This window comes from Alternaria atra (assembly GCF_907166805.1).
Source record: "Alternaria atra isolate CS162 genome assembly, contig: 25, whole genome shotgun sequence".
NCBI classification, from domain to species: Eukaryota; Fungi; Ascomycota; class Dothideomycetes; order Pleosporales; family Pleosporaceae; genus Alternaria; species Alternaria atra.
The window spans coordinates 170,959-194,968 of NW_025091323.1; the positions used below are offsets into that span (position 1 = coordinate 170,959).

The 24,010-nt window shown below is 50.3% G+C and overlaps 4 protein-coding genes across 4 annotated transcripts; 1 reads left to right on the forward strand and 3 right to left on the reverse strand.

Annotated features, from left to right (window-relative positions):
* Positions 1-293: 293 nt before the first annotated feature.
* Positions 294-2,769, reverse strand: ALTATR162_LOCUS5075 (uncharacterized protein; the record flags this gene model as incomplete). The annotated part of the gene is made up of 2 exons (XM_043312692.1): positions 294-2,693; positions 2,764-2,769. The coding sequence occupies 2 exons, from the start codon at positions 2,767-2,769 to the stop codon at positions 294-296; spliced, it is 2,406 nt and encodes an 801-aa protein (XP_043168627.1).
* A 1,337-nt stretch (positions 2,770-4,106) lies between these two features.
* Positions 4,107-5,400, reverse strand: ALTATR162_LOCUS5076 (uncharacterized protein; the record flags this gene model as incomplete). The annotated part of the gene is made up of 4 exons (XM_043312693.1): positions 4,107-4,159; positions 4,207-4,516; positions 4,567-5,192; positions 5,250-5,400. The coding sequence occupies 4 exons, from the start codon at positions 5,398-5,400 to the stop codon at positions 4,107-4,109; spliced, it is 1,140 nt and encodes a 379-aa protein (XP_043168628.1).
* A 6,640-nt stretch (positions 5,401-12,040) lies between these two features.
* On the reverse strand, positions 12,041-16,043 carry ALTATR162_LOCUS5077 (uncharacterized protein; the record flags this gene model as incomplete). Its single annotated transcript, XM_043312694.1, has 4 exons — positions 12,041-12,315; positions 12,455-14,128; positions 14,182-15,807; positions 15,857-16,043. The coding sequence occupies 4 exons, from the start codon at positions 16,041-16,043 to the stop codon at positions 12,041-12,043; spliced, it is 3,762 nt and encodes a 1,253-aa protein (XP_043168629.1).
* A 2,904-nt stretch (positions 16,044-18,947) lies between these two features.
* ALTATR162_LOCUS5078 (uncharacterized protein) lies at positions 18,948-20,151 on the forward strand (the record flags this gene model as incomplete). The annotated part of the gene is made up of 3 exons (XM_043312695.1): positions 18,948-19,036; positions 19,094-19,466; positions 19,522-20,151. 3 exons carry the CDS (start codon positions 18,948-18,950, stop codon positions 20,149-20,151), a joined length of 1,092 nt encoding a protein of 363 aa, XP_043168630.1.
* Positions 20,152-24,010: the final 3,859 nt, after the last annotated feature.

A 24,010-nucleotide genomic window follows, 5' to 3' on the forward strand; every position in this document is an offset into this window, starting at 1 on the left:
TGAAGGGCAAGCTGGAGCCTACCTTCGTGTTCTTCTAGTAACGCGTTGTGTGGTTGAGACATAATAGGATTGTTGACGTGGTTGTGGTCCTGGCAAGTTTTGTCGCTTTTGGTGGTTTGTCGCTCTCGGTGATGGAATACGTTATAGTAACTAGTTTATATGTAGAGTATAATAATTAATGGAACAACTAAAAAGCACGTAGATAATCTTAGATATCTCTATTATGTCTAGACGTACTAGACGCTCATAAATTTCCTTGCTGTAAAGACGACAACTTAATACATTCTAGTTTACTACTGCTTTACGAACACAACGAAGCTGTTTGCAGGTAGAACAACATTAAGACGGTTGGTAGTCACCTGAATTGCCTGTCCGTAGTTTCCGATATTCTGACCGCCATAGAACGCTGAGTCGCTGTTGAAGACCTCTTTCCAGGTCCCATTGGGAATGGCCGTAGCGTCTTTCCACACCGTGTATCCATTGCTGAACGCTGAGTTGTTCAAGCTGCCCACTACAATTACCTCCTCGTTACCACTCCATCGCTTGAACGCAATCACTCGGTTACTATTAGACTGGTGCAGAACATCGATGTTGTGGGATCGAATGGAGGCTAGCCTTTTTCGTAGGCTGATAAGATCCCGGTAGAAGTGAAACATGGATGCACCTATCCCATCTCGCAGTTCGATGATGTCTTCCCGGTGGTGGATGAAGCCTTCGTACTTGTAGGGCTGCTGAGCGCCCACCTCCTCGCCCATAAAGAACATGGGGGTGGCTGCAGAGAGAAGTGATAGACCGTAGCACAGACGGCACCGGGCCTCGGCCACAGTGCGTGTTGGACCAAACACAGGCGCATGATTCACGGCGACCAATATGGTGCGAGCAGTCCCTTCAGCGTTACCGGCTTCGTCGTGTGATTCGGGGAAAACCACTCGACGATATTGCGTATTGTATAAAGTTTCCGAGAACTTGTCGAACTCGAGCGCGTTGTTTCCACCGAATCCTGCATTCAAAAGCAGCCGAGGCCGACCTGCTGAATGGTTTGAATCGCCTATAAGGCTGTGGTAGAATTCAACCTCCCACCTTGCCTGGAATCCGAGTCCATCCTGTGCTGGTAGTTTCGTGACTGCATCCCACCGTGTGTGATCTTCCGCGATCAGCATCACTGACGGCTTGATCATATACAGGGTTCGACTCCATTGACGCAGAAACTTCTGCCCGAATACATTGGCATGGCCAATCTCGCGCCCATCAGCGTGAAGCTTATTGTCCCGGTGAATGGCATCCGTCAGGTCAACGCGGAGTCCATCGACGTGCATCTCCTCGATCAAGAAAGCTGCACTACTGATGAACTGCTGGCGAACGTTTTCGTTCCAGAATCGCGGAGTGTACCCGCTCGAACCGTTGTCGATATAGCCTCCAGACGAATCCGAATACTGAGAGCTGCGTCCTTCATACCAATAGTAAATATTGTCCTCTGCAAGCGTGGAGTCGTAAGTCCATTCAGCGCGGGTTGCTTTTTGAGCGTAGTGATTATAACACACATCCTGAATGACGGCGATTCCATTCCGATGACACTCGCGCACGAAATGGCGATACTTGTCACGACCACCAGCGCTTGACTCCACGCAGAGGTGATGGGTGTTTCCATAACCCCAGCCCACTTTTCCCTCGAACTCTGCCATGGGCATCAGCTCAACCGCATTTACTCCGAGTGTGCGCAGATGATGCAGAAACTCAATAGCGTCGCTCAAGTCGCCGCTCGTTGCCCTTCCAAAACCGAGCGAACCGATGTGTAACTCGTAGATGACCAGATCGTTTAAATTTGTCGGAACTGCCCGGCCATGCGAAAACTCAGTTGCCCAGAACTCCTCAGCGGCGATAAGATTGGGCGCTGTCGATTCAAATTCTTCCCTTATCACATCAGGGTCAATGACAACGCTGCAGCTGAGAAGGCCATCCAAAGTCTCAACACTGCCATCCCAGTGCGGTGGTTCCTGATCACCTTTCCCAATTTGGCTGCGCGAGAAGATATCGGTGCGGTAAACTAGCTCGCCCTGTTTGTTGCGAACTTTATACATGTAAGGGAGGCCCTGGAAAGTGTTGTAAGGATGTTCTGGGCTGCCCTCCCAAACCCCGTCTCGCGATCGGGTCAGGACCACCTCTGGACACGCATTGTTGATCCCTATGCCCTGGTCATCGATGTGGCCCTGGTTCAGATAACCGAAGACAACGGATACTGCTTGCGCGTTTGGTGCCCAGACGGCAAAGTGTAGCAAGTGATCTCCAACCCCCGTTGGAATGCGTCTATTGGCGCCGAGCCGACGGCAATATGTCAAGTAGTAGCGTTCGACTTGTTGAATGGGAGCTTCTGTATTGGGCCCCTGAATCTGAAATTTCAGATACCGCTCCGCGGAGTTGACATCCTTGACCTCTGTGGGGACCCCCCAAAAGTTGGAGAGCCCATTACCATCTAGAACCACACCCCATCGGAATGTTGTACCAACATCAGCCAGATCCAATGAAACGGAAGTAGTGAACACGGGGCAGCCATCAGGGCCAACGATCGTCGCCATAGGGCTCTCCGTCCATTGCTCGGAATATCGGCCATTGCTATCCCAGCTGCCTTTCAAACGCGGGTTCTGAAATATGGATCGCTTCAGACCCGTGACGTACTCAAACGTGACGCTTACAGACTATGACATGTGACATGTGAGACGGCTTTCTTTTCTGCAAAGGGCCAGAGAACATGATCTAATAACTTACCACCATTTTTTGTATCGAGACAGGGCAAATAGTGGGAATGTGGGGAATTCGAGCGAGTGGAGGAAGCTGATTTCAGCTCAAGTAAAGCATCTGCTGGAGGACTATAAACAGTGGGTCTTACTATTACTATGCAGCATCCGCTCCGCCGTCTCAATCGGTTATCATGTTTGTCAGAGCTGAACATCCCTGCTAAACTTCGTACGGGTTGGCGCGAGGGGAGCTTATTTGTGATAAAGTTAAGGGAGGTCCATATCAATGGAGGTTGCTAGCGGGAATTTGGCTCCGCGGCCAATCAAGACAAACCTCGCTCGCCAGTACTGTATCTGATCACCCTCAGCGCAGTCGAAGCTGTTTCGAGCGGGGTAACTTAGGATAAAGGATGTGAGTGGTCGAACCATAAGGGTGGTGTGCGCACTACCATAGACCCTTGACTTACGCCACCATCAGCCATTCAGTTGGTCTTTGTCCCCAGCCATGCCCGCTGGGTGAGACCTGCCAACCCTATTTTTTAGACCCCAGCCAACTCATGATGTTGCCCTTTAACTATTGAATCAATATTTAGCTACTGTTTGTATATAGATCGATTGTGATGTGCTCGAGAAGTACGAGGACGTGCTGGGTCGGACGAGGAATTAATGGAGGGTCTGCGGAGCTGGAGGGCGGCGCGATGGTTGATCTCTATGGCATCTAAGCTTTCGCGTTAGCTATAGTCGTCCATTGCACTGCATCTCGAAGTCGTACGATGGCTGTATCGGAAGGTGATTGGGATTGGGGTTACAGTTTCGATGCGGGGTGTGTTCGTTGACGTAAGCTATACGCCAGGGCCTTCCAACCTCGCCCTGCCTTGGTAGCTGTGCTTAGTAAGGTACTACCGTAGCTAAGGCTGCATGCCGTCCTGTCATCGATAATGACCCTTATAATCTCTTCGCAATGCCATCCAGTGCGGACGTTCATGGCAACCCTACGACCAGAGCGGATCGGCCATCTTCCCTGCTAGCGTGATCGAGGCGTTCGTCTACTCCTGAGAATGTTGAAGTGGCGAATTTCCAAACGTAGTTCGATGAATGACCATGTTACTTGATCTAGAGGATGCTCGAAGCTTCGCTGCGGCAAATTCATAGGTTATATATTCATGCTAATTCCTGGTCTCCCTCTATAGAAGAGAGATATTTAACATAGTAAGGTATCTCTATGATGACGGTGTTCGTTAATTGGAGTGCGTTGGTACAACAACAGCAAAGTCAGTAATAATAGGAGATATTCTTCGTCGCTCACACGATTGCTCTCGAGAAAACCGGCAGGGTAAGAGTCTCTCAGGGTCTAGGAAGCGAATGCACCGTCGACTATCTGGGCTTTGAATCTATCCCACTGATAACGGCTAACAGCGCAAGAAGAACTAAACTTATCAGCTTGACCAAAGTAGCCATCATATCCTCAACTTACCTGTAGCAAGTGTCAAGATGAATGCAGCCACAGTGAATGCTGTCTGCACGTCTCCACCTCGTGAGCTCCATATCACACCAACAAGAGTGCTCGCAATACAAGGAATGACGCCAAGAATTGCAATTCGAGTTCGATTCCACCCTTCAACGAACTCAAGCGCATGACGCTTGTCCGGCTGTCGTAGTCGAAATATCCATTCGACCCAATCCGTTTCGGGGCCGAATTCAGATGGATGATTGTATGCATAGAGGACCTCTTGCATGGTCATTTCGTCAAATGGTACAGCGGATGGCCGCGTATCCAATGTATACTACACATCACTCAATTCCTAGTATTTCAAGGGGGTAAATGGTAACGTACTGAAAGCAATCTTAGGCACTTGAGAGTTTTCAAGGAAAAGCAACGTCTCCAGAAGCCACACATCTTGTTCTGGTATCTGTCTCTGAGGGCCTTGAATAGTCCTTCGTCGGAAGTAATTATCTTCGGATATCTTGCCATAGTTTTGTCGTAGTCTTCTTTGGTTTCGAACTTAGTTGGCATAGTCACCTGTATTTGGCTCACCACGCACCCTCTACTATAGCAGACCAGATTGAGACTGCAGGTAGGCTTCTTAGTTACATCTTCCTTCTCATTCGAGCTGCTGGTGCCTTCGCTAGGTGTGTAGGAGTTAGGAAGTCCTAGATGGTACGACGTCGTTATTAGAGGGCTTTTTAGTCCGCCAAATGGCTCGACCACCATGGATGTTGGCGGTAGAGGCTTAAGTCGTTTGATTCGCTCGGACCGAGACTGGCTGACCCCAAGAGTTATTTTGTCATCCAGCACTCCTTCTGGATCGTCTTTCTGGTCCGGTAATAGGGCTTGTTTGACTTGGGCTTTCGTAAGATCGTCCTCGGTTTTGGGGGTTTCTGTGTTTGGACTACTAGGTCTTCCCACAACTCCGTCTCCAGGAGCAGATGGAGAGAGATAATGGGAAGTTCCCATTACGTCTATTCCTCACACATTCATTAGCTCAGACATGTTTGCTCCTCCATTACTGTTCTTACGGGCGGGGAGGGGGCTCGATGCAAATGCAAATGCATCGACGCGAGGAGGATCGGTGGGTGATCCCGAATAGTACTCATTCGAACGCCACTGCTGGGGCTGAGGGTGTGGTGTAGCGTCTCTACTCCACTTAAACAGGTCTCTCAGAAACATGCTGAAAAGTTTGTGGTTGGTCAGACAAGAATCGTCCCAGCGGTAAAGCATCAATAATGAAATTGACGCTGAATGCTGTCAGCTAGTCATTCTAAGTAATTCGGGTTGCCGATAACGCGAAGAAGACTAGAGCTCATATCATCTACACAGCCGCCCTCAACCATTCCATGGCCCCAATGAAGGACCTGGTTTATTCACTTGTGGCGGTGGCTGTGGTGGCTGTGGTGGCTGTGGTGGCTGTGTTTAGCTGAAACCCAAATTTTACGACGCTCAGCCAAGCTGCCTTTTAGCAGAGTTCGCAACAAGCAAGTAACTTGCAAGCCTTGCTTGCTTAACTTGGCTTGGCACCAAGTTAAGCAAGTCAAGTTCATCTACATAAAAACATCAAGCAAGTCAAGTTTACCTAGAAAACTTGCTTGGTAAACTTGAATAACTTGAGTAACCTAATAAGATTTTTGTTGTGGCAGGAAAATAAAATTGTGATAGGATTTTTGGTGTTGCAGTAGGTGGGCCTATGCTTACGATACGGTACGTAGTTAGCTTACGCGCCCTAACACGTAGCGTTAACACTTACTACCTACTTCTGCACCTATTGTTATATTAGCGTGTGTTATTACAGTCTTTTCGAGCTACTGTGTTATTATTGATTTTTACTGCCTTCTATGCCTGTTCAACGAGCCGCTAAAGGTACTAAACGTAGCGCAGGACTTGCTGAACAGCCCGCCAAACGCGTGCGCGTTACCTGCGGTACAGGTACCAATACGCAGCTATTAGAGCTAGCTGATACTTAGCAAAGCTCGTTGATAATATTAGCACCTAAGCTACCTCAGCGGCAATCACCACGCAAAGCCTTGGCTGACGCAGCGTCCTAGGCTACCGAACAGCACCCTTTCGAGAGCCTGTTGCTGCTTAACGCCGTGCCTAACGAGGCTATTGTACCGCCTATCGAGGGTTCCAACGCTGCTACGGTAGCTAGCGCCGCCAACGATAATCGCGAGGTCGATAGCTCGTTTGATGAGCGTTTCCTCGACAACTTTGACGGCATTAATTGGAGTCGATTGTCGCGCTTTTGCAAGCCTCTGCGCTTACAGAAGCGCCAAAAAAGCTGGATATACAACCATGGATATCGAGTTGCGCTGCGCAGTAACACTGATGAGATCTACTTTATCTGCAAGTTCTGCCATCAGCGTCGCTCACACGATAGTGTCCTTAAGGTTACGCAGTCAACTACATCCGCGATTACTTACCTTAAGCAACCGAAAGCAGGTTACAACTTCACAAAAATCGGCTTACAAGCAGCGACAAAGCGAGCATTTGGCTAGCGATCGCTTGCGATGGTGACTGGATCTGGTGTAGCAATTAGCTAGGAGCTAGTTAATGAGCTAGGCAACTTTGACGTACAGGCCTTCCGCTACGCAGCTGTTACGTGGCTTATTGAGAACAACCACCCTCTCTGCGAGCTTGAAACACCTGCTTTCCGATCGATGATAGGCTTCGCAAGCCCTGAAGCAGAGAGTGCGTTGTGGACGAGCGCTAACAGCGTTAAGGCGTATGCAATACGGCTATATGAGTTCATGTTACCCCTGGTTGTTACTGCGCTGTCTAAAGCTATTAGCAAAATCCATATAAGCTTTGACGGGTGGACGACAAAGGGAGGCAAGCGGGGCTTCTTTGGGATTGTTGCGCACTACGCCGACGCATTAGGGACGGTTTTCGACATGCCTATCGCGCTGCCGCAGTTAACAGGCGCCCATACTGGGGAACGGATTGCTGAGGTTGTTGGTCAAACGTTGCAGAAGTTTGGGATATCGCCGCTAAGGCTTGGTTGTTTCGTCCTTGATAACGCGTACGCTAACGACACAGCCGTTACCTATCTTGCTGGGTAGTACGGGTTTACTGCAGCTTACTAGCGCCTACGCTGTGGCCCTTATACGCTTAACCTCATCGGCCAGGCTATTATATTTGGTAAGGATCTAGATTCGTACGATAACGACGCAGCGGAGCGCGCAGAGGAAGAGGAATCGATGACGAATTGGCGCAAGGATGGCCCGTTAGGCGTACTTATCGACGTGATTAACTATATTAAAACGCCCCAACAGTACGATCTGTTCAACCGTTTCCAGCTCCTTACTAACGCCGAGCTCCCCACAAACAATCAGAAGGCGATATTAGAGCTAATTAAGCCTGTTGTTACGCGTTGGAACTTATTCTATAGCTGCTTTGAGCGGGCTATTGAACTACAGCACGCTGTGAGCAATTACGCCAACTATCACATCTAGCACACGCGCAATCTCGACGATATCGCTAAGAGGCGCGGCAACAGGGTTCCTGACGTACCAAAGTGGATGCGATTAGACGGCCTTACAGCCGCAGATTGGGCGGTGATATCGGAGTATACAGAGGTGTTGAAACCACTTAAGCAGGCCACTAAACAGCTTAAAGGGCGCGGTAAATCAGGTCAATTTGGCGCCCTATACTCAGTAATACTGGTGTTCGAAACGCTACTACACGAGCTTGAGCAGCGGGTTAAACTATATAATCACGTCAACTACGAACAGATCAACGCTCCTGAGGATCATCTGCCCATCAACCTCCGCGCCGCCTGGGCTAAAGCCAACACCTACTACTCTAAGCTTGATAGCTCACCATTTTACTACGCCGCAACAATACTCCATCCGTACTACAAACGCTATTGCGATCGCAGCTGGCGCTCAAAGCCAGAGTGGTTACACGCTAACAACGTAGCTTTCCAGCAGCTTTGGCAGCAATACAAGCCAACTAACGCTGTACAAACTACTCCTAGGCCACTACAAAGCGCGCTCGAGGACGCTATCGCCGCGATAGCTGACGCCGACGATAGCAGCGACGACGAGGATATCGACGAGTTCCAACGCTGGAAGAAGCTTGAGCCAAAATGGACGCGCGAGCAGTTCACTCAAGGCTGTGATCCTATCCGTTACTGGATTGAACTACAACCAAAGTATCCCAACTTAGCTAGGCTGGCGTTTGACGTTCTAACGATACCTGCTAGCAGCTGCGAGTGCGAGCGATTGTTCAGCGAGCTCGGTGATCTATTAGAGCTAAAGAGACGCAAAATAGGAGCTCAACTACTAGCTACACTGCAGTGCATTCGAGCTTGGACACGTGCTGGATTCGAACGTCCAACTCCAGGGATCGTCGAGAAACTAGAGGCAACGCGTTCTGAGACGCTGCTGGAGGGAGAGTATGATCTGTGCAACTGGGAGGCGCACCCGCAGTAATCTGCATATATGTTAACTATAATAATTACCCAAGTTACCCAAGTTATGGAAGTTTACCAACCAAGTTGTGCTAATACCGCTTCCAAGTCAAGCAAGTTTCGTTACTACCGCAAAATCGTCCCAAGCAAGTCAAGTGAGCCTCAAAACTTGCTTAACTTGCTTGTTGCGAACTCTGGCACCGTGCAACACGGTCCTTCTCCACATCAGCTACTAGTGTACCAGGAGCTTTCATGTCACATATATCTTGCTTGAGCGTGCTCGACATCAGCTGAATGCAATTGCCGGCCAGAGCAGAATGCGCTTGCTTCTCGTCTACCCAAAAGTTCACGTCGACGCATCTGTCTTTGCTGAAAAGAAAGTCGCGAAACGAAGGGTGATGCAGACGGAGCGGTTGGTCTTGACTTTTGGGTATGTCAAGGATGGCATGCAACTCTTTCAGCATTCGATTGACCCTCTGCTCTGGGATCTGTATAAGCATGCTTAACGATAGGACGGAGAGAGGCGAAGACAAAGCTACAATGCTCCCAAGAATCTGCCGCATCATGATGTGATACTTAGCTAGCTCTCGCGCAATATAGCTGCTTTGAACAGACTTTTGCAGAACTGTCAGGTACAGTTGATTGAGGTGTTTTTCTGGACTGACGGCGCTGTCACCATCGTTGCCATCGGCAAGCATATGCAGCCGCTCCTCCGCAAACAAGCCTTCGCTAATAAAGCGGCATGCTGTCGCAGCCCAAATAAACAAGCCACTTGCGCTTCGAACCAAGCTTTGGATGACTTCTGCGCCCGGCCAGCCGAGTTCCTCACCATTCTCTTAGCCAATCAGGTCCAGTCTGTATTCGAGGAAGAGCTGGATGTCGTGGTCGATAATGGACGGCGACACTTCGTGCAGCACAAAATCTCGTCGCCCTGCGTCTAGCACTTGTCCCAGCTTATATTAGATCAGCACCTCAGGCCTGCTTGTGAGGAACACTCGCAGCCGCACATACTTCAACGACCCAGACATCGCCAAGAGCTGCACGATGACTTGCGTGTCATTGCTGCCTTCACATTCGTCAAGTGCGTCGATCACCAGGACATATGTTGCTGGGCTCTCCAACTTCGATAGCGGTTCAAGGACAAGGTATTGCCACTAGTCGCGCAACGACTAGCTGGCGATCTCAGGACGTTGTATAAGAGCATTACTGATATGACGACGGATGCCAGGCACGCTTCGCGCCAGCTGAACCGCAATGCTGGTAACGAATCTGCCCGCCCAACTAGCGTCGCCAACGCCTCTGGAGAAGAAGAAGCTGGCACCGAGATGCTGCTTTGTATAGTACATGCGGGCGACCGAACGTGCAACTGTTGTTTTGCCAGTGCCGGCCATGCCGCTCAGCCAAAAGATGTACTGCTCACCCTCCCCATCTGCCCATTAGTATAATTCTTTCAAGAGATCAACCCAAGTGTTAGGAAGGCAGGTAGCCTCGTGCTGAGAGGTGTTCGAGTTGAAAGGCGCGTCAGGAGCGTACGGAAGGCGAGCAATAAAGTCGTCTGTACTTTCATCAAGTCAACGTAGAGACCAGGCATACTGCAGCCAGATAAGACCAAAGCGCCAAAATGAATCACTCACCATCATGGATCTCCCGTTGCAACCGTGCGAAGGCTCTCTCTTCGCCCTCGCCGTAGATTGGCACCATGCTGACGTTGAACAGACCCAACAAGGAGTACGCCGTATCTTCCACGCGCCTTGTCTCACGATCTTTTGCCCAAGACATTCGCTCTTCCACGCTGAAGTTATCCAGCGGGGCGCCTCGGAGAGCACGATGAGGAACTTTGGTGATCTCGTGAAGTGTCTGCACTAAAGACTCCTTGTCGCCCAAACGAATCCAATCCGAATCGAAGAACTCGACAAATCTGGGGGAGAGGAGCTCTTGAAGCGTCCAGCCGCGCCTAAACCATCGGCTGCTGCGGAATGCTAGTTCCCATGGCTGTGACGAGACATTGGTGAAGCAGCCAGTCCTTGTCGGCACATCTGAGAGATACACGTAGCATCTAGCTGCCCTGCCGTACCAACAGAACATCGACGTGATGGCTTCCGAAAGTTCGGCGTTGTTGCTTTTGTCAATACAGCATGTATCCACCCAGAAGTAGCGCAGACCATCTTTGGCAGCCTGCTTTCCACAAAATCGAAGCTTCTTGTATCCAACTTTCGTTGTCGCTGAATCCTTGTTCAGGTCTGCAAAGCTGACTTCTTCCTCGTCTTTACCCCAGGTATGCGAGAGGATAGCGTAAGGGTGGGAGGCAAGCTCCTCATCGCTCAGGTCCTTGGTCAGGCAAAGACCGCCATGCTGGTCGAACTGCAAGAGACGCATCGTGCGACACAGGCATCGTGGAGCCCTCGATGCAGAACAACGCTCACGTTTCAACAGGTCTCGAGTACGGGAGTGCGCATCGTCGTATGTCGAGGTAGGGGGCAGCGGATGGCGAGCAGGCAGTAGCAGCGGCGGCGGCTGCCGCTGAGCGACCGTGCGGGGCCTGAAAATGGGCACCGCCAGTCATGCGGCACCCCTGCCCCAGCGCCGTCTATTTTTGGCAAACCGCCAATGTGGGCAGATCGGCGCTCCTCCACCTTGTCCGTTACTCCAGTCCTCACAGCAACAGCTATGCAGAACAGGCAGGACGTCGGCATAGTCACGAAAGCACTAACGGAACTGATCGATCGTGCGGGATCCGAGGTGCATCCCCTGCTGTCGACACAAGACGAGGTTCCTGCATCCACCCACTATCACCGTAAGAATGGGAGAAGAACCAGAGCGCAGAAAACACAACAGCAGCAGTATCTTACACTAAGCGAGGAGATGGGTTTGGCAGCTTATCTTATACATGCAGTGCGGGTGGCTCGAGCGGTGGGGCCGCAGGGATGCCTTACGAGGCTTAGCTCAACATGATCTGTATTGGATCACAGCCTCAATCTCAAACTTTGAGATAATGGTTTGGCAACAACATAACCTCACGAATACCTACTGCAGTGGCAACATGCTACAACCCTGCGGCCGGTGCGGCTCGGCCACCCCCTGCTAGTGTGATCAAGGTGTTCGCACACTTTTCGACGATGGCGTAGTCCCAAGGATGCCTGCATCAGCCTCACTTCGCCACATGCTTTCAGCCCTGCGTGCTTGGAGTGGAGCCTATACACAACCACCCGCCTCTTGAATCGTCTCTTTCTCTCAATTCCGACTTTTCCATCTAACTCAACGTCCTCTATTCAGCTACCCTCCCATTGTCACATTGTCTTCAGCAAAAGTACGATGCAAGATTCGCGAAGGTATCATTAGGTAAGCCATGTTTATAAACCGAAGCCTAACCCCAATCCGGAAAACATTCATTTTTAGGTCCTTTTAGGACGATTGTCCTTGTCCACTTGTTGAAACTTCTTCTTCCCGCTGCTTCAACAACCTCGAAAGCTTGTCAAACTGCACAGGCTTCGTGACGAACTTGTCCACACCAGCAGCGAGAGCTTCGTCTTCATCGCGGTCGCTCGCTAACCCGGTCAACGCGACTATGTAGGCAGAGGTTGTGGGATCAAAAGATGGTTGGGCGGAGAATCGTTCGTGCTCTATGCGACGGATCTCGCGCGTAGCTGTGAAGCCGTTCATAACAGGCATCGAAAGATCTATGTTCGAGTCAGCGTACGCTTTAGAAGTATGTCGCTTTGTCTGGATGACAGGATAGTGAAAAATACAAATGCATGTAGGAAAGAGGAAACGTTGGGGTAAGACATGGGGTGATGGAACAACTAGCTAGGAACGCACCCATGAAAATAACATCAAAGCCTTCCGAACGTCCCTCCACCATCTTGACCGCTAATGCACCATTCTCCGCGTATTGGACATGGCGACAGCCATACTTCTTCAGAAAGGCCCCCAAAAGCCTTCTGTTCACCGCATTGTCCTCAACGACAAGAATACGGAGGTTCAGCGGATCCATGCTCGGGTTCTCACTTTGGGAGCCAGTAACGAAGCTTCCAGAGCGAGTTGGAAGAACTGTTTCATTTGGTGTGTCCGTATGTCTGTGTAGCGTATTCTCCATTACCGGTAAAGGGACGTTCTCGCTGTTGGCTGTGTCCGATATGGCTGGAGACGCCTGCGATCGTTTTCTTGACGAATTAGGTGTGCCTTCCTCAACTCTTCGCTTGTCGTCTCGCGACTGGTGATCGGCTTTGCCATGGATGTACTGTCCACGATCATTTTCATCTCCCTCGCCGCTGCCTCTATGTCCGCGAAGCTCTCGTAACTTGACGACACATGCCGAAAGTGCCTTTCCGAGGTTGTGAGGGCCTATGGGACGTGGAATCCGCTCCCATTTCCTGTACCCTTTGATTGGGCGCATCGGCTTGGCTAGTGTATCTGCGATCATTGCAATACTAAGTAGGACACCGCACCGACCATAACGCTGCGCTGTTCTTTCAACATCACTAGCGACCTCGTCATTGCCCTCCTCCACCAATACCACATCCGGCTCTGCAGTATCAGTGCTGACCAATAGATTGCAGTGAAACCACTCGCGGAGATATTTCTCAACAGCTAGGCGAACGAGGCTTGGAAAGCCGAATAGCAACACAGAGAGATATTCCCCACGGAGGAATGCAGTGCATCGTTCTAATTCGAGCGCCGGCTTTCCCATTTCGTCTTGATTGGAATCGCAGAGTCTCATCGGCACCATGACTGTGACCTTGGATCCCTTCCCTGGCTCGCTGTCCACTATGATCTCACCGGCGAGCAACGACACCAAACTCTTCACGATGGACATTCCGAGCCCGACACCATGTGATGACGTCGTGTCTTCCTGGGTAAAGGGGACAAAGAGATGGTTCTCCATGAAGTCCTTCGATATTCCTTTCCCAGTGTCTTTGACGGTAAGAGTAATCGTCCGCCGTGAACTATTATCGCCACCTATCTTAGTGTCGCCCGTAGCAGTTTTTGATGCGGCGAGTGTGATAATTACCGAACCTTCCATAGTATACTTCAACGCATTACCAATGATATTCATTGCAATTCGGCGCAGGGCCCCAGGTTCGGTGAAGTAATTCCAGTTCTCTTCGTAATCAATTTCGACGACGACAGTAACGTCGCGCTGGTCTGCTGGCCTGTCGTACGACTGTCCGGCCTCCAACACGCTGGCAATGTTCTCACACAGCAAGGCAATGTTCGTGCATACGTATAAGCCCTTGAAATCCGTCTCTGGACCTGGAGGAAGGTGCATCTTGTTTGGAAGGGACCAATCTTCGTCAGGAGGCCGCCTCTGCCGGTATTTGTGTTGTTGTCGCTCAAACTGATTGATTCTTGCATACGATAGAACACTGGTAAGCGTTTCGTTAAGCGCCGAGCCAGACGAATTTATTGTGTCGGCCAAACCCGTCTGAAAAGGGTCTAAATCCGTATCCGCAAGGAGCTGTATGGAGCCGAGGATGCCATGAAGTGGAGTTCCTAGTGAAATCAATGTGATGTCAAATGTGTTTAGAGTGGGCGCGATGGCGTACTCAATTCATGACTAATCGAGGAGATAAAAGCTTCCTTTTGCTTAACAGCTGCTGATGCGTCGATTCTGGATATTTCGGACTCAAGGACATGCAAAAAGCCACGAAGAGAGGGAAGATCCGTAGTATCTGATAACACAGGCAACGATCGCGTGGACCATGCGAGACATCCAGCAAGGCGCTTAAGGCTTACAGGATCCGTCAGAGGATGGAATATTATTTGGCGCACGCCTGGGAAGTTCGAAATGAGATGCTGTGTCTCTTCCAGTGATTCGTTCTCAACTAGAATATCGTTCCTTAGCAGATAGCAAATATCCGTAGTATCGTGGAAATACCACACGTTGCCGTCGGGACAGCTATCCATCAGCAGTTGTAGGTGGCCTTCGTCTAGTTTAACTTGTCCTAACGTAGTTTCGTTTAGGAATTTACGCTCGGGAGCCAAGCCTGAGTTACGCGTAGACATGCCAAGGATCTCAGCGGGACGCTCGACGTAGATACCTCTCAGATATTCCGGGCTCGTATACGTTCTTGTAGTTGCGCCTTGTACTCCGCCACTGTTACCTTGCTGGCGTAGCGGAGCATCAGGTGGTGGTCTGCCGTACTCGGGAAAGAAAGGATCATCACCGATGCTTTCTTCGGGAAAGCGCTCCCTCCGTGGCCTTTGTACCATCTCGCGTTCCAGTTCTTCTTCTACTTCCACCATAGGTTGGACGACACCATGGTAGCCAACTAGGCCATCAGTGAACAGCACTCCATCAACTTGCAAGGCTTCTTGCAAGCATTCCGCAGCTCTTCTGAAGATTTTCCGGTAAGTAGTTTCACCCTGGCCGTTGCTACGCTTACTGTCCTCATTAGCTTGAGCGGTAATAGCTCGTGCTTCATGTATCTCATCCTCCTTCACGACGCGTTGGGCTGTCTCGATTTCAGCATGTATGAGTCGATTAGATTCAGCGCCCATGCTGAAGCCATTTTCCGGCAATGCAACATTTTCTGCTTTTGAAGGGTCCTGGCCATGTCGGAGTGCCAGAGCCTGCACTTCTTCAATCTGCATCTTCCTGCGTCGTTGTTGATCTATCCTTCCTAGGGAAGGAGGCTCTTCCAGCTGCTGATCCCTAATTGCACGAGACCCAACGAACCGACAAAGCTGATCATTCATCCTCTTCCATCTCTCTTGGACTGCAGTCTCGCGTGCAGATTCAAGCTGAGCCATGCATTTCTCCGCGGTGACCGTTAAGAGTTCTCCATCCTTGTCAGAAAACCCCTTTCGCGCGGAATTGTCAACAACAAAGACGGCCCCAATGGTTGTGCCTTGTTCAGAAGTGATGGGCGTCCCTGCGTAGAAGGACAGATGCGGAGCGCGGCATACAGATGAGAGTTTGGACGACCGGTCATCTTCATTCAAAGAGAGTATACTGAAGATTTTTTCATTTGGTGGCGCCGGAGACGTATTGACAGAAATTGTTTGCTGGAAGATCCAAAGCCAATGTTGCAGGTCGGCATTAGCAGCCCCTAACCAGCTGGCGTTTTCGACGCGAGACCCGGCTTCCTCGCTTGATTGAGGCCTGGGAGTGCCGGCGAGGAAATAGGGCGTAATACCGTCTGTTAACACCACGAAAGCTCCTTGGACGGCTATGCACGCCATTAGTGTTTACAAGCTACTAGAGACGCGTAAACTTACGCAGGCGGAGACGTAGAAGCTCCACATGCGTGACAAGAGCATCGCGTAGAGTAGAGCGCTCTCGCAGTCTGAAGGAAAAAGGAGCTGCATTGGTGCGTTGAGACTGGCCGTCCGAACTGGTCACAGGCAGGAGCTGGAGATATTTAATCAACTCGTGGTCCCTATTAGCGGCTTGAGAGGGACGCATTTGAGAATCCGGCGTAAAGCGAGATCGAAGAATTAGATAGTGTACGGTACGAACGCTATTGAGATACGCGTCGCAGTTGCCAAGCGGGGTGTGGCGCGGTTTTGAGTGGCGATTGACGTCATCCGGCTCAGACTCCCGAGAATCACAAACTGATACATGTCACGGCGCTGAGTTAAGTTCCAGCGCGCTAAGACCTGCTCGGCGCTGATTGGCCGCACAGATGCCGGGTGTTGCTAGCGCACCCAGCGTTTGTAGAGAAAAACCTGCTCTGCTTGTAGCTCTTTGAGCTACGTCCTGTCAATAGCTTGACCCGTACTGTCAGTCTGTACGTAGTGAATCAAACCAGCCGCGTGCACCTATCTCTCCTGCCCGCCCGCCTCGTGACAATACAGCTACTCCTAGCAAAGCGCTTACAGCCAGCATGCTTGTATGATTTTAACATATTGTCACGGTAACCACCGTGGTTCCCTTGACACTGAACGCGCCACAGAACCCGAGTGCTCCGCCAAGCACCCGGATTCTGCTGATTGGCCGGCCGGGCCTAGCGCCATGCGCACGGCCCCTATCCCAGGGCGTTAACGAAACTCAGCCCTGAGTTGCGTTAGGGTTTTTTTCTATCATTAATGGGCGAGAGGATTAACGGCTATAGCCCTTAATCCCCTAAGAAACCCTGAATGAGCGACCCTAAGATATATGACCATGGCCATCAAGCCCTCAATGGCGTTTTCAGCCAATCACCTGCGGTAGTGGGAGACACCCATGCGCTTCCACCTCGATCCTACTTCGGCGCCAAACAGCAACAACAACAATAGACCCGCGTCGACTAGCACGCAACGCGTACGCGTTTCTTCTGTCAACAAGCCGCTGCTTTCTACTAAGAACGCGTATTATATTGCTGATATCTCTCTTCCTTGCTTTCTACTGCTTGCCGCTATTACTGCAGTTACTGTACAGTCCCTAACTATGGATTTGTTTACTTTCTATGCGCCCTCTAGCGTACTGCTTTGCAAGCTATGCGGCTATGCTGTTCCGCCTACTACTCTTGCCACCCACATGTTACAGGTAACACAAAGGATTCTCTCCTTGACGAGGAGTGACGGGGTAGAAGGCCAACCACGTCCTCGTCAGAAGTTGGTGATCGACGCGGGGCGCGGGGGGATCACGTGACTGGATTGGCATCCCGCCAAGACAGGGCCTCCGGGAGGCCAGTGAGGCAAGGGAAGCCGTGGTCCTCCCAAACCTCCCTCTTGGATAGGAGGCTAGGGAGGACAGGACTAGAGACAATGGGTATAAAGGATGGATGGATTTCATTATTACACTCGTTGTGGTCAACTCAAATAGTTCATCTCTTACACAGATTGTCAACTAGTTATTCTATCGTTTATAGAATAGGATTGTCTTTACCTTTTGGTTAACTTCGATAACTCTTTTCCACTACGAATCGCCAGACAAACCTCACGGCTTACCGCTTAAGTCTACCTCGCCTTAGTACGGACCGAGCATAGAGAAGTATAGCCTAACCCCGTGTAACACTGACAACTGAGGCATCAGGGCAATGCGACCAATCTAGAAAGCGCAGCTCAGAACATGAGCAGATTCATACAGAACCTGATTTCAGAGCCGCAGTCTCCATCGAATCAAGCAGCCATGAGGAACATTGCCGAGTGTATTTCTATCCGTAATACAGCCTGTGGTTACGATTCGCATGTCACCCCGTCTTCCACTACGCGACATACTACTAGCAAGCTTGAGCTCGAAAGCCACTCAAGTGCGGTCACCACAGCGTTATATAACATATTTCACAACAACACACATCTACCGTGTTCGTGCCCGGGGAAAAGGTGGAGCGATGCGTCTGCCCGAGCAGTTTTTTGCGCTTTGCGGCTTCCGGGTATTGGGCAAGGCACATTCGATGACCAATACGACTCCTTCGACTCGGTCATTGCTTACAAGCATGATGACTTTTATAATTGGACACCGGTACAGTTTCAGCTACCCAGGTTGGTCCGAGCGTACATCATGTTTGTGTACGATAGCTAACTATCTCCGAGAGAGCGCAAAGGAAAGGCTCGTCTGGAATTCTCTTCTTCAGAAGTCACAGATGTGGAGAGCAAGCCTTTGACTTATAAAGCATTGTCCAAGACTCTGAATCACTTTTGCGACATCTTGACGTGGAACATAAGATGCTTCCAGATACGTGTCATCAGGCAATTCGATACTTCTGGCTATGGCTGGAGCATGGGCTCTTTCTCCTCGAGCATATTCCCGAAGCAAGGCGCACCACAGTTACTTTCCGAGGCACTGATGCGAGACGAACTATCTGCAAGACACAAGATCTTCCTTGCATTCACCATATCGAAAGCTGTCTGGCAATACTACCCCTTAGAGTGGATGAACGCTGCATGGAGCCTCGAGACAATACAGCTCCTGAAAACGAGTAGTGTTGACTCTCAAGCACCGTTTCTTAAAGTCACCACAGACACAAGAAAAGCTTGGGAACAGAACGAGAATGAATATACCGAAGGCTCCAATGGTGTACCATTTTTACATCCTTACTTATATGTTCTCAACCTTGGCCTTTTGTTAGTGCAAATAGGATCAATAACACCTGCAATGAACACTGTCGCTGCTGTCCCTGCAGACTCGTCAGATGCTGAGAAGAGTAACGCGATTTGCATATCCTGCTGCACGGAAGTGAGCTCAAACAGCGCATGGCCGGCCATAGATCTACCAGAAAAGCACAAGGTCAGATACCGACGTATTGTTGAAGAATGTCTACCGATCGACTCTGACCGTCCACTGTTCTAAGAGAAACTTGATGCAACTGGGAGACGTTCAGCCTTAGGAAATCACGTTGTCCGCCCACTGTTCGACTTGTTTCAAGAAATGGCATGTCCAGATAACATGGTGTCGCGAACACCAAAGAGCTGCAGATCTACAGGCCACTATGGACTGCAGACAGATGGTGCTGACAAAGTACCGAAGACAGACAGGTGCGTTTCAAAAGTTGGTTCCTCAGCTGCTGAGATATAAGCTGACAAGATTCGAAGTGACTTGGCTTGGGACTGGCTAGATACTATCACCACATCTTGGTTACACAAGCATGTTACCGACAACGCCAGCGACGATAGAAGGCCGACTATAGCTGTTATAGACACTGGTTTTAATAGCCAAGCACGTTTTGTTGATCGCAAATTGAAGCGTCGGCTAGGTGTGCTTTCTGGATCGAACACACAGAACCGTACTTGGAAGGATTTTTGGCAATCAAGCGTCTGCCCACAGGACGAAGACGGACATAGTACAGCAATGCTATCAATCATTCATCGAATTGCGCCATTTGCGAACATCTGTGTTGCACGTATAGCAGCCGGAGACCAGGACATGAAGAATGATCCCGGAGGGACCAGCAACAATCTTGCCAAGGTACTAGAGCTGGACACCCCGCGGATGGAGTTTGCCGCTAACCTAGACATTGTAGGCTATCACATGGGCTATCGAGGAGCGAAAGGCCAACATTATCTCCCTATCTCTGGGATGGGAGCAAGAGCAATATGTCGCTGAGAATCGCATAGTCAGCAACGCCATTAGCAACGCCCTCTCGCATCGAAACCAGAACCTCTTGATATTTGCCGCAGCTTCCAATCTAGGTGGGAGCAAGCTTGAGCTGTTCCCAGCAAATCATCCGTCGGTAATCTTAATACGAGGTACTAACAATAAAGGGAAGCACGAAGACTTCAATCCTTCCCTTCCAGATGACCCTCACAAGCGGAACGACGATGTTTTCGGTACGCTAGGTGTCCAGGTTCCAACTGCGAACCAGCGATCTCACTTGCAACAGTTCAGTCCTAGAAATGGAACGTCTGTTGCAACCGCTATTGCGGCTGGAATTGCAGGTATTGTAGTTGGATATATTAACATACATGACACGAAGGGAGCGTGGGAAAATGTTAGGACGCATGATCATTTCCGAACACTTCTATACAAGCTTTCGACTAAGCCAGAGGTGCGGAAACGTTTTATTACATTGGATCGTTATTCGCGAGAAGAGGATCAGACAAAGTTTGAGGCTGCTTTGAGTATTGCTTCGAACTCAAAGGTGAGGAGATGACGGTCTAAAGGGCACACCCCCGCAACATTAAGTCAAGACAATCTGAGACCGATTTCTTGACGATTGGGGCGAGAGAAACCCTACGGTTGTCTTGATTGCGGATTGAGGCGTCGTGAGGCAGTTGAGATTGTCTTGTCTTGACTTGGTTGTCAGACTTTTCGGATTTTGGTAGTGTAGCTACTCCTCCAGAGTCATGATCTCTGGCGACTCTGCCCAGTTGTATATATCGTACTCTCGCGCAAGTAATGTCTGTAAAGCCTTCGCTGCTGTGCGTTTCAATTCTTTTATGTGTGTGCCAGCCCAGTCTATGCCCGTATAAGTTGTAGACCCGCAAGCAACTCACTGCCGATCGCGCGTCGTTTTGGCTCGAGTAGATCACCAAGCTCGCTGAAGAGCCGCTCGTACTCACAGCTTGATGCTGGGATAGTCAGTATATCGATTGCAAATTGGCTTAAACACGGGTATTTTGAGCGCATAGCAATCCAGTACTGGACAGCGTTGCCATCGTCGACAGCCTGCCACGCCGGCTCTTGGTTTAGCCAACGATCGTACTCATCGCCTTGTAGAGTTCCTGTAACGCTGCGACGCGTAAAAGCCCCAATCACGTCATCTATATTACTTGTTCTTGTTGTAAAAAACCCGAGGCGATAGGGGCTGCGGCTGCGGCTGCTATAGCCTTGCCAAAGGCGCTGAAAGCCGTCATTAGCAACGCGTAGCCACTCCGGCTTATCACGCCAACTGTTTTCGCAGTAGTATTTGTAGTAGGGGTGAAGGCATGTAGCGGCGTAATAGGTCGGTGAGTCGTCTAGCTTATTGTAATAATCGTTAGCCTTGTGCCAGGCAGCGCGGAGGTTAATGTGAAGGTAGTCTGCGCAATTAATCGTTAGCAAGTTGTACGCACAATAAGGTAGAATAATTACCTTCAGGCGCCTCTGTATAAGCGTTGAAATCGACGTTGGCGTACGGCTGCGCAAGTTCCTCCATGTTGCGCAATATATACTCAAAGACCGGCAGCACCTCGTATATAGCGCCAAAGCTGCTGCTGTCGCTGCGTCCTTCTAGCTTCTTTGTCGCAATTTTGAGCGGCTCAAGGCAGTTTTGGTACTCCGTAATTGTTGCCCAGTCGCTAGCACTAAGGCCGCCAGATCTCATCTAAACTGGAGCGTCAGCAGGCTTGCTACTCCGTTTATCGTTTATAGCGACGCGGCTGATGTGCTTCTCCATATATCGATCGAAGCCGCCGTAGAGCAACGTAGCGCGCTCGATTGCGGCAAAGTAGGAGTTCCATTAAGTGACAACTGGCCGTACAGGCGCAAGGACTAGGACCTGCTCATCTGCCGGCAACTCTTTATTAGCCTCTCGCTGGCAGTCCTCAAAAAGCTCATGTTGCTGCGGTGTTCTGATGTAGTTAATTACAGCAATAAGAGTGCCTAGTGCCCATGCTGCCGCCATTCTCTCATATATAACTCTTCTCTTTTAAGCTCAGCTGCAACGTTATTGTACGAGTCCTTGTCGTCGCTAAAGAGGAGTGCTTGGCCGATGAGATTAATCGTATGAGGACCGCAGCGGAGGCGCCGGTGCGCAGGATTAAAGCCACCGTAGTCGCGCGCGATTGCAGCAACTGCAATGTCGTTATTTAACGCGTTGTCAAGAACAAAGTAACCTAATTGATTAGGCGTAATCCCAAACTGTTTTAGCGTTTTAATAACAATAGCAGCAATAGCCTCGCCTGTGTGCGCGCCGGCGAGTTGTGGGAGGCTAATAGGGAGGTCGTGTATAACGCCAGCAGTAGTAGCAAAGTGAGCAACAATACCAAAGAAGCCACGCTTGCCGCCTTTTGTCGTCCAGCCGTCAAAGCTTATGTGTATCTTGCTTATAACTGTAGACAGGGCTAGGACTATCTGCAGCTTTAGCAACTTAAACAGCCTCATCGCGTACGTTGCGACACTGCGAGGGCTTCGCCACAGCGCGCTTTCTGCCTCTGGGTTGGCGAACTTAATCATATCGCGCGTCTGCCGCGCGATTACTTCCATTGGCATATTGTTGTCAACGAGCCAGAGAACAAAGGCAAGTCGAAACTGTTGTACGTTGAAGTAGCCAAACACGTTGACTGCTTCTTGGGATAGTTCAACGCCGCCGTCGATCGCCTGCTGCAGCGATAGCTGACCTTGCCCGTACGCGATGCTGCTTTTCACATCGAAATCGTCGGACAGGCCATGGCCGCGTGCAGCCTTCCGGAGGTGAGTTGCTGCTGCAGACGTCGCTCTCGTTATATCGTATAGACCACCACCGAAGACCTTGTGAGAATGGCAGTATCTGCATACAAACCACACGCTTTTTGGGTTGCTTCACTTGACGATGCGATAGCCATGCTGATATATCCAACTCTACTTGCCTGTTGGCGCCTTTACTGGCTTCATGTATTGCTTCAGCCGCTCCCAGCTAATCCCATCAAAGTGATCGGCACCGTCAGTCTCCCACGTAGACCGGCTAGCGCCAGCGCCAGCGTCGTCTGCTATTGATCCAGTGCCAGCGTGGCTACCCTCGGTGGGCGCGGTGATCTCAGCTTCAGGTTGCGACTTCAAAAATTGCGTTTCCCACGCTGGCTCAGACGGCGGTGGCCTGGCTAGCCAGGGCTTCTCGGGGCGACGGCGATCGCTGCGATAGGCGCAGTCGTTTAGTAACTTCAACAGCAACTGTAGGTGCGCCGCTGCCTCTTTGAAATCAGGGAGGCATTGTAACGCGTTTTAGAACGAAAAATATAGGTGGATGATAGAAGGTTTAGAGGGCTCCGCTAATATGACTTGGCACGACGCGTCACGACGCGCTATCACGGGAAAATCCATTCTTTATCTATCCTTCACCCGCCACCCCTACAGGCAGCAATCTCATTAATCTGGCAATCTAGACGTCACGGATTGATTGATTGAGCTACTAATCTGAAGACTAGCTTCTTGATTTGATTGTAGCTTCAATCTGGCAATCTTACAAGATCAATCTCACAATCCGGATTGATTGTTGCGGACTCTGGTCTCAAGGCTTCTTGCGTGGATGAGCAGAAATACTCATACGGCGAAAGTCGTAGCTATTGCTTTAACTAAGAGTGACAATGCAGTTGGCTTCACAAATGGGTGGAACCATACCTAGGTAAGGGTAATCAGCTCATCTCTGCTAGAAGATGCGGCTGAGAGATCCTATCTTGTGGCGAAGTTCTATCAATGTGCGGCTGAAGTAATCCAGCCAACTCCGGGACAGACCTCGCCGCCTATAGCAAAGCGCCACGAATATTCGCGTTCAGCCTTGACCGGTGAGCTGCGAGGCTGCGAGCTGAAGCTGCTCTTATGCACCTACCCCGCTTCTCTCGCCAACCCATCATCCACAGCCTCCAAAGTCCGATACAAGCTCACTCTTCCGCTCCACCAAAACCAAACACCCAACACGAGTTGAGCCATCCCCGGCACCCATTTCCACCATGCCTCCCGATCCTTCAGCCCAAAACTCAGGAAACCTCCCGGGCGCACGACCTGAATTCGCCTCCCAAAGGGCCTATCAAGATTGGCAACATCGACCGATCTCAGTCTACCCCAGGATCCGATCTCCTTCCTAGACCCTTTACCCAACATCATCTCTGGGTCAGGTTATGGTGAAGGTAGAACAGAGAGCGAGCATCATTCTTCTGTCCACGCGGGGCTGTCTGCGAAATTATACGATGTATTAGCGGACAGGCGGAAGCGAAGCAGAGCAGCTCTGTCAAGACTATATACGAATTTAAAGAGGTGGAGGCGCTGTATCTAGAGAAAAATCCGACGGTAAAGGAGATAAAGGCATTGAGGGAGAGGGATGCTAAGGTGAAGAGTGC